Genomic DNA, 14,706 nt, shown 5'->3' on the forward strand with positions numbered 1-14,706 from the left:
TCTCTGATGCCAGCAAGAAACTGAAATCATAGACATTTATTGTGGGAAAGGTCCTTAAAAATGATCTAGCTAGTCCAACTTCCTCCCTAGTTTCCCTGATAAACTATGGTCAAGAATTAGTTTTAATAATCAGTCCAAACATTCAAGTACCTGATATGTACTGGATATTAGTTCATCAGGGAATCAATCTTGTAAAGATACTTCTTTAGTATACACATGAAACACGCCTGTTTATGATACACAGTTCACTTGTAAGCCCATGAAAGGAACCAAGAGGCAGTACAGGTTAGTGCGAACAACACTGAGCACTGGAACCACTTAGTAGAATTAAATACTGTGGAGCTTTACGCAAATCACTTAACCTCTTATTTATAAAGTGAAGGGACTGGCTGTCTTAACTCACGGAGTTTTCTAACTCCAGTAATAAAACAGATTCATTTGTTAAAAAATGGCACTGAGTAGTTTGAAAGTCCACACTTGGAGGCTAGGAATTTGGATTAAAATAGCATGTTTGATTTTGCTTAATTTTATGGTAGATTTTAAGTAAAATTACTTATGTACAGATACAATATAAGAATCTTCTCAAAGAATACATCAGAGACCACTCACTGTGAACATCTCTGGTGAATGGGACATAGGAGAGCAGAAGGTAAAGAGATGGACTTTTGTTTCTCACCTGCAGCCTTCTAAACTGCCTAACTCTTTCATGGGCAAGTGTTACTTTTGTAATTTTTTTTAAAACCCTAATAAAAAAAAAAAGCACTTAGACCATGGAGGGCAACGTAATAAAGCAAAAAGTACACTCCTAGGAAAGGAAAGATTTCTAGTCTGGCTCTGTCGAGCTCTCTGACCTTGGGAAGTCTGTTTGAGTTCCAGCATTCTAGCTCTCTTATGAAAATAAGACTGCTTGTGGCATCACCATCCCACTGGCCTCAATTTTATATTAACTGGTCTTCAGTTACTATTCTCTCATTCAATCATTCAGTGCATTCATCAAACAGTCAAAGAATACCAGGAACTAACAAATGTAAAAGAGCATGCAAGTTAATTTCCCTATAATGAAAATAATTTAATTAATAGCAAAAAATCTGGGAGTTCTGGAAACGTTTAATTTGCTAAAGAAAAAGGAAGAAGAGATAAAACATAAACTTGGTGAAAACCCAAAATCTACTACTGAGGAAGGTAAATAAATATACGCTTAGCCCTTGGCCTGAACTGTTTTATTAGAATGCTTTCCAAACATGTAATTAAATTTTAAAAATCTTCTCAATCACAGAAATTATACCTCTGCTGAAGGAGTTAGGATATTGTCCTGTTTCCTAATTGCATAATGGGTCATCCTTTCTTTCTCTAAATACTAATTCAATTACTGATCTTCCTGATGATGGATCTGGATCCATGAAATTACTCTTTTCAGCTTAACATTCATCCTATATCAGAGAAAAATAAGATGCATTATAGCATTTTTCTTTCCAGCCTTATGTGACTAATAACAGGGTCATATGGTTTTAAAAACAGTTTTCTCCTCAATCCACATCCCTTAAATAAAATATATTGTTAAATATTAAAACTTGAAGTCTTCTTTAGCACTTAAAATATGCCCAATTTTTGAAATTTAAGAGAATACTTTTTCTTACACCTCGAATAAGATGAATAAAAGAAGAAAAAATAATAGTTTCCTCCATAACTCTTAAGTTTGCCTAAATGCAACAAATAAATGTATCTGTCCTCCAAAGTAAATCATATCTTTTAATTTACTATTAAGCACCAGTCACTGAATACTGGCAAACCTTGAGTATACAAGGACAACCAGTGACACCACCACCACCCACCAAGCAGTTTAAGAGATATGACAATTCTAATTAGAACCTCCCCAGAGAACTTGTTAAGAAATTTTATTCAAAAGTTTGAAGTAAGGCAAAAGGAGGACAGCTTGTCCTGTCGATATCACACAGGGAGAAAGGTGCACCTAAGGACTATCTAGCCCCTGGGTTCCCAAACTATGCACCAAATACCCCAAAACACTGTAGCAAATTCACAGGGGGTTGTGAGATATTTTAAATTTTTGAAGGAAACAAAGCAACATCTGTCAGAGAACATGCAAATTACTAGCTCAAGGTAGCTCACAGTTTCAATATTAGACTGCACTACATTTCCTCCAATAAAGTTAAATCTTTGTGAAACTGGTTTTTCAGTGGTTGTGGGGATACAAAGTACAATGATTGTGGAGAGAAAATGAGAGTAGTGATGTCAAATCTGATTCTATGGTTTGAGAAGTTGTGCAGTGCTCAACAGGCATAAATACTATATTAATAAACAATTGCAGTTATTTAAAAATAAATTTTATTGTTTCAATATAGTATGTATATTATTTGTTGAAATGGATGGTAGCCAGTTTTCTATCTAACTCTGAAATTTTATCCTAATATTCTTTTATAAATTACTCTTTGAATTGGTTATAACATCACACCTGTTCCCTCACTAATTGAGTTATTAAAATGTTTGGCAATTATTTGTTTTATATTTGCATTAGAATCCTGATTTTCCTTTTTTGTAAATAGTACTTTACTGTGCTGATGTTGTCCTTTTCCAGTTTATCTAGAAATAATTCTAATTTTAAAAGCCAAATTTTACTGATTGATTGATTGAGATGGGGTCTCACCCAGGCTGGAGTGCACTGGCTTCAAGCTCAAGCTCAAGCGGTCCACCTTCCTTAGCCTCCCAAGTAGCTGGGACTACAGTTGCACACCACCAGTGCAGCTAATATTTCTGTTTTTTGTAGAGATGTGGTGCTCCCTGTGTTGCTTGAGCTGGTCTGGAACTCCAGCCTCAAGCGATCCTTCCGCCTTGGCCTCCCAAAACGCTAAGATTACAGGCATGAACCACTGCGCCTGGCCCAAGTTTTAAAGATTTCACTAATTACCAAGCACTTCGTGCTAATGTATGAATAATAGTAATAATACTAAAAAGTATCAAAAACAACTCCATATATACTTCTGTGTTAAAGTAATGGATATATCTTAGTGTTAGAATGTAATTAAACTCTCATAAGTCTATGCAGTTTTTTACATTTTCTAATGTTTAATAAATATATTCAATCCATTTGTAATCCAAAAAATATACAACGGATTCTTTTTAATGTTTAGGATGATTTATGAACACATTCTTTTAAAAAAAAAAGCACTATTAATGAAAGCTTTAAAACATGAATGAGTGACACAGAATTAAATTTCCTCTAAGGAAACATTTTAGTACTATTCATTAAACAGAGGGCTAAGGACAAAAGAACAAATGGCTACATTTGTATAATCAGTACCTTTTAATGCCAGACTATGCCAGTAAACTAAAAATATAGATAATTTGTTTTACTCTCAATCTCCCACTTATTTTGCTAAAATTTTTCACTCCATGTCAAACATTCTTTTCACTTCAAGCTACAGAAGTGACAAATGTGCCTGAGAAGGAAAAAGAATGGGAAAAACTTTCACCTTTTATTGGTACCTTTATGAGGAATGAGTAGGAAGAAAAGAACAAAGTATAAAGCAAATGAGTAAATATACTTATAAATGTGTTGAATGATGCTCATCCATAAAGATAGTTCTGCAAGTGTGGGTGGCTTGTAAGGAACTTGATTCTTCCTCATCTGATAACTCTGACCAATGGATCCACTTCTGCCTGGGTCACCTTCCACCTACACTTATTACCCACAGTCGATATTTCATCTTATTACTAAAGACATTTGGCTCCGTATTTCTTAGAATCGCCTCTTACATGTGAAATACCCGAAACAGACTAACTTGCAGTGAGTCCTTCATAGTCAAAAGGCCTCTTTATAATGACATATGTATCCAAGACCAAAATCAAACCTATGGAAATACTTAGTCCAAGGGAGTGAATTTTATGGAAGTTCTATCATCTGCTTTAATGAATGGTTTAGAGAATATAGGACTTACATGTATATAAACAATATCAAAAGATTAAAAAGAAGAAAAATAAAATACATGATGTTATCCCTGAATTATGATCACTTAATTTTGAAAAGTTGATAGGTTTGATTCATAGTGTATAAAGAGCTATGAGACCTTCAGAAAAACTTATAAAACAGGCTTTAAAAGACTTGTCTAGTCATTTACATTATCTCATTTAATCCTCAAAACCACCTGTACAAAGTGGACATAATCATTACTACCTTTATCATTATTCCTAATCACGGTTTAGAAAACAAAAAAGCACAGGAGCAGAAACACACAGCATATGGTGAGCAGACCAGTTTGAGTATGCATACTAAGCACAATTAGAAGGGGTGTTATAATGAAGTTCTAAACTTCTGTCTTTTATTTACAAAGAAGCAGTCTATTGGTAAATGATGGCATTTTACTTATGGCATCAATAAAACTCATAATAATGCATATGTGCATCACTTTCCTGAAAATGTTACATGTATAAAAAGTCCTAATTCCTAAGCTCAAGATTTATAATTCTGAATATTTACAACATAGGGCAGGATAACTGGCCCCTGTTCGTCTGCCTCCCCATATCTGGTGTCACCCTAGCCTCGGCTCCAATTTGGCCCTTCTATAACTTTAGCTGTTGCTGAAAATATCTGACTTGTTCAAATGAGTTATAGGTAATACTGCATTCCTCCTTAAAGGAGATCAAATGTGTAAGGTGCCAATATCCCAAATGAAGACCACTCAGTGATGTACCCCTGAAGAATTAAAAGAGCTGTGAAACATGGAATGTCTGCATTTTACAGCAAATCAAAGCACAAGTACAGAATCTGTGGTACTTCAGCATCTACAGAACACACTCTGTATTGTACTTCAAACACTGGGCCATGTTCAAACGTACCAGTAAGATTCCTCAATTGAAGAATCCTCTCGTTTGAAATATACTTAAATATTTTATCAAGATTTTACTGGGGGCCGGGCGCGGTGGCTCACGCCTGTAATCCTAGCACTCTGGGAGGCCGAGGCGGGTGGATTGCTCAAGGTCAGGAGTTCGAGACCAGCCTGAGTGAGACCCCGTCTCTACTAAAAATAGAAAGACATTATATGGACAACTAAAAATCTATATAGAAAAAAAAAAAAAATTAGCCGGGCATAGTGGCGCATGCCTGTAGTCCCAGCTACTCGGGAGGCTGAGACAGTAGGATCGCTTAAGCCGAGGAGTCTGAGGTTGCTGTGAGCTAAGCTGACGCCACGGCACTCACTCTAGCCTGGGCAACAAAGTGAGACTCTGTCTCAACCAAAAAAAAAAAAAAAGATTTTACTGGGTATTTTTTTTAAGCACCCCGTGTTTCTAAGGGTGGGGGGAGGGAAGAAGAGGCCTTGCCAGCCAGTATTAAAATTGTGTCCTTTGGTAACTTACCTTTTTGAACTCACAAAAGATGCTTAACATGATCAAGGAATAATGCAAGACAGTACATATTCCATTTAATACTTGATCATATTCATGTTGAAGACAGTACTACAAGATTTTAGAGAATGGGTAAATGGAGGGCTGCAGGGATATAGCTGAAAAGGTAAAAGTATATAACCCCAATGTTTCTATTTTTACATATTGTTAAGAGATATCACAGATATTGTTCTTTTACTAAGAAACTCTAGTTTCATGTTTCTTTTCAACAGTGAAATTAGGGCCCAGAAATATTACAGAAGAAAGTTATTTGAAAAGAGGTGAACCATTCTTAAAGTTTAATTCTAGATTTTTAAATTATAAATAAGAAGTAAAGATAGAGAGATGGTATGCTACACTGAAGATGATGTAATGTTTTAAATCACTGAGATAAACCCCAAAATTCTCCAGCCAACAGCCCAATTTTCTTTTAGTAAAACGTATCTCCTATATGTAGTCATTTTTTTTTAAATCTCAGCTAACATAAAAATACTTTAGCCAACTGTCTTCAATTATATATACTAAGATATCCCTTTGTTTTCTTACATTCCCAATACCAGTTAACACTGTGTAAACAATACCAATCACTTTCAAGAGTACATAATTATCCTTCAAATGTTGCCCAACAATGTTCCCTCTAGGTTCTTCTGCATGCAACCAATTAGAAAGGCCTCCTACTTTACATGAGGCATGTTTAAGATCTCAAAATGTGTTGAGGCAGTTTCTACTACAAGAATTGCAATTCAGGTCTAGCAACACAAGGGACAAAATCCTATAGGGTAATGTATGCTTTTTACTAAGGAATACTTGAACTAAAGTAAGCATCATAAAGAGCCCAATTGCTCAAACTTGAACAAACCACTCAATCATAATGCTGATTTTTAAAAAAAATGCACAACCTGTAATTATAAGAATCAACAATTTTAACCCATTTATAAAATGTAAATATTTTAAAGGATCATCATTTAACATCAATACAAGAATGATGATGAGAATGTTTTTGTTTTAATAACATACTGATATTTTGTTTTATGTTGCATGACTTTTCAGATCCAATTCTCCATTTCGACCCTAGGGCACACTAAATAGATTTACAAAGAAAAAGTAAGTTCCATTCAGTTCAACCCAACATGTGATACCCTTTGTGCTGGGAATTATAGATCTTGAGTAGAATAAAAGGTAAAATTATGATGTACACTGGACACTAAAATAAATGACTCTGTTTTCAAAATTCAATTTAGGAATAATGTAGGAATGGGGAAAGAGTGTCAACGGAAAAGAACCCAAAATGTAAAATAATTTAAATTGGTTTGTTCTGAGCCGACTATGTGTGACTATGGCCCAGACAGCCATGCCCAAGAAGACTTGAGGCAAGTGTTCTTGCCATGGTTAGGTTACAGTTTGGTTTTATGTATATATGGAGACAGGAATTACACATAAAGTCATAAATCAATACATGGAAGGTAGTTATGTTGGTTTGGCCCAAAAAGGCGGGACATTTTGAAGCAGGAGGATTACAGGTTATAGGTAGGTTTAAAGATTCTCTGATTTGTAATTGGTTAAAGAAATGAAATTTTGTCTAAAGGATTAGAATGTTTTAAGTTAAGAAGTCTGTTTATCAGAGACAAGCCACCAGACATATACCAAGACTTTGTTAAGCTGTTAAGTAAACTGATGACCTGCAGGTGTGGTTTAATCTTTGTCTTACATGGCCTTAGGCTTGTTAATGATGTTTTATCTTATTGCTACAAAGAATAACTCCAAAAAAAGGGACAGGGCATATCTAGGCATGTCTGACCTCCCTTCTCCTCATGGCCAGCAACTCAGCTTTAAGGTTTTTTTGGGGAGGGAGGGGGCTACCCTTGACCAAGAGGGGGCCATTCAGTCAGCTGGGGGCCTTAAGATTTTATTTTAGTTCACAGGAGGAAGGAGACTAAATTCTCATCTTCCACAGTACAAATTCAAGAGAAGACTAAAATTAAATATATACATACACACACACAACGTAAGAATAGCAGCATAAACATGCTATTGACAGTTTTAGAGGTAAAATGCCAGAAGAAATAGCTAGAAAAGATGCCTCAGGGGAGCAGCTCAAAGAAGAGAGATCAAAGTTAACTTCAATTGCTGGAGAGGATGGGAATAAAAAAATCCTGAACAAATGGGAAATGAGTTTAGACTATGCTAGCAATTGTGGAGGACAACTCCCACTGGACAAAAAGGCTTCTGCTGGGGAGCAGAAATGCCACATGAAGTTTAGGCAACCTCCTAAACACACCTGACACCACATTATGTTCTTGTGCCAGAGAGTGCTTCACCAAAAGTAGTCTAACAAAAGTATATACAAGGGCAGAGTGATTAGAAGTCAGAAGACACAGACAGGCAGAAGACTACAGTAATAGACCACATATGAACATTCCAACAGGGAGGCAGCTCCACAGTTACATAAGAAGTGAATATTTCATCTTAGCACTCAGAGCTTTCCATGACATTCTTTAGCCATAAATATAAAGCTTTTAGACTTCAACCTTACACAACTATTAATAAAATCCTAAATAAAGCATGTCAACAACATTTATTGGAAGATTGTCAGAGATAAATCTACTAATTTCTAAGAACAATACTTAAAAGCTTTATTTTTGTAATATCCTTTAACGGTCTAAATACACTAAATAAGTGTTCTAATTATTGTAACATACATTATGCACTCTCAAAATTGCTTTCCATTGACTCCATAAAAGGTTGGCAACAGAACCACAATGCTAGTATATATCATATTTCAAAATTCACACCAGAATTAAGGTGATTTCAAATATATAAGAAAGAAAAGTTCTTTAAAATTAGAAAATATCCCATTTCAATATTTTAGGGATAAAATACAATATGACATTTCTTGTATTATCATTACTTAGAAAGATTTATAGTAGAAATATATACCTTATTTAATGCAAATCTTATATATAAAAATTGACTCAAATATTTGAATAGCAAGCTTCCTCTAGTAAAAGAAATCAGCACAATCGTTAAAAAGTCTTTACCCTTATTTTTTTCTAAGTATTACTACTACTACTTTCACTATTGAAGGCAAACAGCCACCGCCATTAAACAATAACGATGTTAGTTTCTATATTAGCCACTTTATGTTCAGAGTAAATTTATGACAAAACCTAAAAACAGTATAGCTACTAATCTTATTACTAGGAAGAGATCCCTTTTCCTTTTACACTGAAGGTGACTGCTCACCCTCTAGACTAGGGATCCCTTCCCTGCCTACTCTAGAAGGGAAGTGACACAGATGACTGGGCTGTAACAAGAGTTTGGGGAGAAAAAGGAGAGTGGGGAGAAGAGTGAAGGGTGGAGAGAAAGGGGGAGATGAGGAAAGGGAGACGGAAGGGAAGTTTTACAATGCTAAAAAGTATTCTCCTACATGAATACATTTCTGGTATGAGGTAATATCTTATTATACAAAATGTATGCTTTGCTATTAAACCTAAAAGGTGTGTGCATTTCTTGAAAATGTATATTAATTAGGTAGAATAAGAACAGAATAAACAAATTAAACCAATTAATTCCAAGCTTAAGAGGAGAGAAAATATCCAGATGAAACAACACAAAGCACAGCCAAAACAGAATATCTGAATTCAAATAGTGTGGCACTAAGTGGTTTGGACATGAGTATACTGGCAATCACCTCTCTAATTTTTAATATTCAACATAAATTTAATAATACAGCATTTAATTACACTGTGATCCAGGAATCTACTTTAGTACAGCTAAGCTACTAGCATTATTAGAAAATAAATGAGCTGCTTCCCCTACCCACAAGACAAAAGAAATCAAACAGCCAAGCATATCCTCAAGACTCACCTTTTGTTGACTGGCTTTTCATCCTTTTCATAGGGACGGACAAACCATTTCCCAATCCTAACGAAGTTCTTATCCATCAGGCACCTATAATAATTACATTGAGAATTACTTTCATAGTTTCAATAACAAATTAGCAAGTCACTGAATCAATAATCCCAGATGAGATACACCACTGAAAATAAAGACATCAACATGTAAACTGTCAAAATATTTTATCACTTAAAATTTTTACATTATACTTACTGAAAAAACTTTGACTTTGGGCATTGATTTTTATGCCCATGTAAAAAATGTCAGAAAATAATATAAAACTGATGTATTCCTAAAATATCTTACATTTCAGAATTACTTCAAATCAAATCACATTTTTGCATAACTTCAATTCTTGCATCATCAAGAATGTTAGGAATATGGCATTTCTTAGAGTACCTCAGACATATTCTTCTAAGCCACTGATGTCCATCTTGCCAGTTTTAATGCTGGCTTTTTTCTGGTTGGCATGTGATAGGCAATCCTTTAGCAAGGACCTCAGTAACAAAAACATAACACAGCTTCAGCCACTTAGGTATTTTCCTTTTGTAGGCATGGTGAGCACTTGGTTAAGGCTTTGCAAGAACAGAAGGAATTGCAGTCATGACTTCAATAATGAATATTTGCTTTGCTCATATCTGAATTGTGCCCCACTGCTGTTTCCATGCTGTTTGTGTGTATGCTGTGTTTCAATGTCAAATCATGGGGTACTCTTTTTGAAGGCATGTTAAATGGCAATCGTACCCAACTCATGTAATATTAGTAATGCACACAATACAACTGAAATGACAACAATACAGTTATGACCAAGTTATAACTGTCTGGGTAACGCATGTGCAAACAACAACTATATCTCAACAGCCATATGGCCAATTGTGAGATGCCATAGATTGTAAGAAGTATCCCTGATTTTAAAAACATAAAAATGTGAGGGGAATGTGCATTTTGGAATTGATGAAACACAGTAATCTCTAGCATTATTCAACAAAATGATACATATTTTGCAAGAAAAGCTATCAGAACACTGGATGTAATTCTTCTATACAAGGTGCTACCTATCAGTAAAAAAGCTGTATAGCAATTCTTTATTCAATATTCAGGCAATTTTGCATGAGGCTTTTGTCTGTGTAATTTCCACACTATCAAGGAGGACAGAAACAATTCAAGCCCTCATCCAACTCATTACAGGTTAGTGGGTTAGTAAATGGCAATAGTTTCTGCTGGCCACAATGTAACTCCCTTTGGGCAAAGTCAATTTAGAACACTGCTGCATCAAAAAGTCACTGGCTTCAACTGGTTTTACTCTGAAAATGAATTTATATTACAACCTTCCTTCTTCACAATGAAGAAAATCAAAGTAACCCCATATGTTTTCCAAAGCTTATCAGTTTAAAAAAAAACAAAACAAAACATGATTTTTAGGATTAAAGATTATGTGACTGCATTAAATTCAGAACAGGAAGCATGGAACACCCACCCAAGGAGAAAGTACTCAAGAAGCAAAACTGGAAAAGTATCTCCAGTTTATTCATTAGCTAAGAGACTTAATTTTTTAGCTAGACTACATACAAATAGATGTTTCCACTAAAAACTCTAGAGAGTTTGATACCAAGTTCCTCCTCCAATAATACTATCGATAATTACTACTTGAATCATTACTATTACCACTACCTTGTTTGATTGCCAGGCACAGTATCTCATCTAACTGTAGTAATAATAAGAGATGGGTGTTACAATGCCCATTTTTATAGACGAAGAAGCTTAGCCACATTGAGAATGTCACCTAGCCAAGGTCACACAGCTAATCAATAGCAGAGCTGTAGTCAAGCCCAGGTATATCTGATCACAAAGCCAGGACACTTAACTATTACCATACACCAACTCTCATGCTGTCATGTTTCCTCAATTATTTCCTCATTTCTTAAATCCAAATGCACCTTGTAAATGATGGGTCTATTTAATTCATGATAGTGTTTCTTATTTTTTTAAGCCTGTTGCCCAGGCTAGAGTGCAGTGGTGGCATCACAGCTCACTGAAACCTCAAACTCACGGGCTCAAGCGATCTGCCTTCCTCAGCCTTGTGAGTACCTAGGACTATGGGAGTGCATCACCACACCCAGCTAATTTTGCTATTTTTTGTAGAGATAGGGACTCATTATGCTGCTCTATGACTTCTGGCCTCAAGCAAGGCTTCTACCTTGGGCTCCCAAAGTGCTAGGATTACAGGAGTGAGCCACCGCACTCGGCCAATAGTGTTTCTTTATTCTCCAAAAGCTGTTATTAAATTGAAGGTGCATGTTAAAATTGATGATGCTAAGAATGAAGGCAATAAGGTATATAACAAGTATGGAATCACATCACACACTAAACACTGTCTTCTAGTGACACACATCCTCACTTAATAAATACCGTTTTTAAAAAACATATTCCTTTTCTTATATATGCCCAGAAGGTCAGAATTCAAAAGAATCATTTATTCAAAAATAGAGAAAACATCAATTTACAGTATATACAAAGAAAAATACAAGGATTTAGAGTATAATATGAAAGAAAAGAACATAAAATATATGACTAAAGAGGGCAATGTGTATATGTTTGTTTCAAAACCCCTGCCCTTCTACCAAGTAAGTCACAAATTCTATTTGCTGATTTCAGAAAAAAAACAAACAAGGTCTAGAGGGTGGAGAGCAGTGCACAGCCAAGCCCACTTGAAAACAAAAGCAAAAGACAAAAGGCTAATGAAAACGCTACTTAAGAGTCTACCTCTCTATACGAATGTATCTCCTGGAGTTCCTACTACAGATCATATTTCTTCGTCAGGCAATGTCAACAAAAGGTTGTTATCACTAATAGACAAAACAGCCTTGGAAACTACTGATCCTTCAATCTGAAACCATCTGTTTCCAAATGAGACTCATAAATGACTTATGTGATTTTTCAATCACTGATCAGTTTCTATGTGATCAGTGATTTCCTACACAATGAAAGGAAAACATGACAACACAGAATCGCATTAGATGAAGTAGTCGATTTTATAAGTACTGGGATGGGAGCCGAGGGACACATACACAGTTCCTCCAAGGTTAGGCAGTACAGACAGTATTTCCAACTGGTTATGGGAAGAAACTAGAGAGGAGGAGGTGTGTCTTTGCTAAGAAAGACAGTTCTAAAACCTGACCTGGTACATGGGAGTATGCTGACTCAACAGCACACTATACTAAGGCTCCAAGTCCTTGGTTCTGAATCATTTTGGGGTCACAGATCTATAGTAAAAAAAAAAAAAAAAAAAAAACATTTAATGAAAGCCATTATAAATTCTTTCCCCAGAAAAATGCGTGGAAGAGCAAAACATTGCACACAATCCCACTGGGCTGGGGAACTCCATGAAGCATATCCTAGCTACGCATTTCTGTCCTCAATGCCACCACTGATGGCTGCTAACCCTGCTTTGGCTGGATCTCTTCCTCACCTCGTTCCATTCCTCCTCCTCCTCCAATTTAACCTGTATTCGTCTTTTCTGCCCCAGATCAAGCCTGCAAACTACTATAACATGTACACTGAATTAGAACAATTCAGTTCTATGGCTTTCTTCTCCAACAAAACTATGAGCTCTTGGGGGCAGACACAGTACTTTCTCATTCACTGACAATATTCAGCAAATATTTAGGTGCCAATTATGTAATATAGTTTATATTCTGCTTTATATTGGTAGGTCCTCAATAAATATCTGAGAAATGAATGCCAAGAAGTATTTTGTTAATCATACTGTAATGTTAGTCTTCTTGTTTATAACCACTAATCTTGTTTATAACCACTTGTACTATTATCTGATCTTTCTTCTGTGTATGTATTCTCATCAATGACACACTCAGTGTTTAAGGGGGAAAAATCTACGTATTTCACTTCTTTATAGACCATCCCACTGTAGACTAAAATCTTAGTACATAGTCAACACACAGGGGCTCACAGAGGTGCTAAAAAAATGTTCAGTAAGACCAGTACTGCTGCTCAAATGCTTTAATTATATTTGAAGAACATAATTAAGCATATCTTTTTTTTTTTAATTTAAGGAAGTTTATTCTGAGACCAATGTGTGTGATTGATGGCCCACAGTAGATGGCCTCAAGAGGTCCTGAGAAAATGTGCCCTGCAAATCTTTTAAAGAGAGATAATTCTAAGATATAAAAATTACATCAGAAATAATTTCCTTCTTAACATTTTATCAACCTTTATTATTTTTGAGGGATAAAATTTATATTGAACTTCACCAATAAACCTAGAAGATACACTACATCTGCCAAAAATTGTTTCCAATCAACATCATAAATAGCAGTAAGCCTATCACTTAACCCTGGCTGTCTACTCAGTAACCCCAGACATTATTATTGAGATTTTCAAAATTACTTCACTATTAAGATATGGCATAATTCTGTAAAGTAGTAAACTATAAATTATCTTTCAAGATTACCATGTGATGCCTGATTTATAGAATGTTCTTTCAGCAATGGTACTAGGAAATTATTTCTCTTCCCAACCCCCTACCACCTCCCAAAAATCACTGTTTCAAGAAGAAAAAGAAACAGCTGCTGAAAAATGAAAATAAAACCAGGTCATATGTGTGTGTGTGCGCCTAATGTTTCTGTGTCAAGACATATGTCTCTCAATAAGACAAATGCAAGCTGATTCCATGGAAATTTAGTGATTACTCATTTCTTGCTCCTGTTATCACATACTCAAGGACTCTCAATGTTGAAGAAATGTTTTATCATCATTTCTTCAACTAGGGCTATACCTACCACCATACTCTAGTGAATATATTTATTATTTTGAAACCCCTTAATCACTACATCCAAGAACATTGCTCATTTGCCCTTCGACAATCACCTCGATTGGATCATAATTCCACAACACATTGAAAGCTAGGAATACACAAATACAATGTTGATGTTATCATAATTATAATTCTAATTTTCTCCACATCATTTTCACTGTACTTTTCCAAATAAAATATCTTAACTCTAAATACCAACTCTTGCAAACCAAGCAGCTCTGGGTCAAAGGCAATTTTACAGCTGTGTTATCAACTACCATGGGGTGAATATGCTGACAACCCATTAGCAAAGCAGTATCAGTGGACTACTCTGAAGAGCCATTATGTTTTACAAATGTCAAATACCCACAGATTAAAGTCTCCCTAAGTAAGCATGGACATGATAAAACATAACAGCTTCAAAAGATCCATGTAATCTTCTGTTGTTTGCAAAGCAATGATTTGCATTTTAGAGAAAAAAATTAGCTTTCTATCAAAATTAACTTGGGTTTTTCATTCTAAAAACTTAAAAATTAAAGTATACCATACATAATGTCAATTTGACAGCATTATGTCAGACATTTTAAGTATTTCTACAAACC

At 35.3% G+C, this 14,706-nt stretch overlaps 1 protein-coding gene across 1 annotated transcript in view; it reads right to left on the reverse strand.

The window, feature by feature from the left end:
- The window catches only part of MED13L (mediator complex subunit 13L), a 268,378-nt gene that overhangs the window by 105,564 nt on the left and 148,108 nt on the right, over positions 1-14,706 (reverse strand). The window contains exon 4 of the mRNA XM_069496718.1: positions 9,265-9,348. Coding sequence (XP_069352819.1) covers positions 9,265-9,348 — 84 coding nt within the window. The remainder of the gene's footprint in view (positions 1-9,264; positions 9,349-14,706) is intronic.

Source organism: Eulemur rufifrons, chromosome 21 (genome assembly GCF_041146395.1).
Source record: "Eulemur rufifrons isolate Redbay chromosome 21, OSU_ERuf_1, whole genome shotgun sequence".
Classification (NCBI taxonomy): Eukaryota; Metazoa; Chordata; class Mammalia; order Primates; family Lemuridae; genus Eulemur; species Eulemur rufifrons.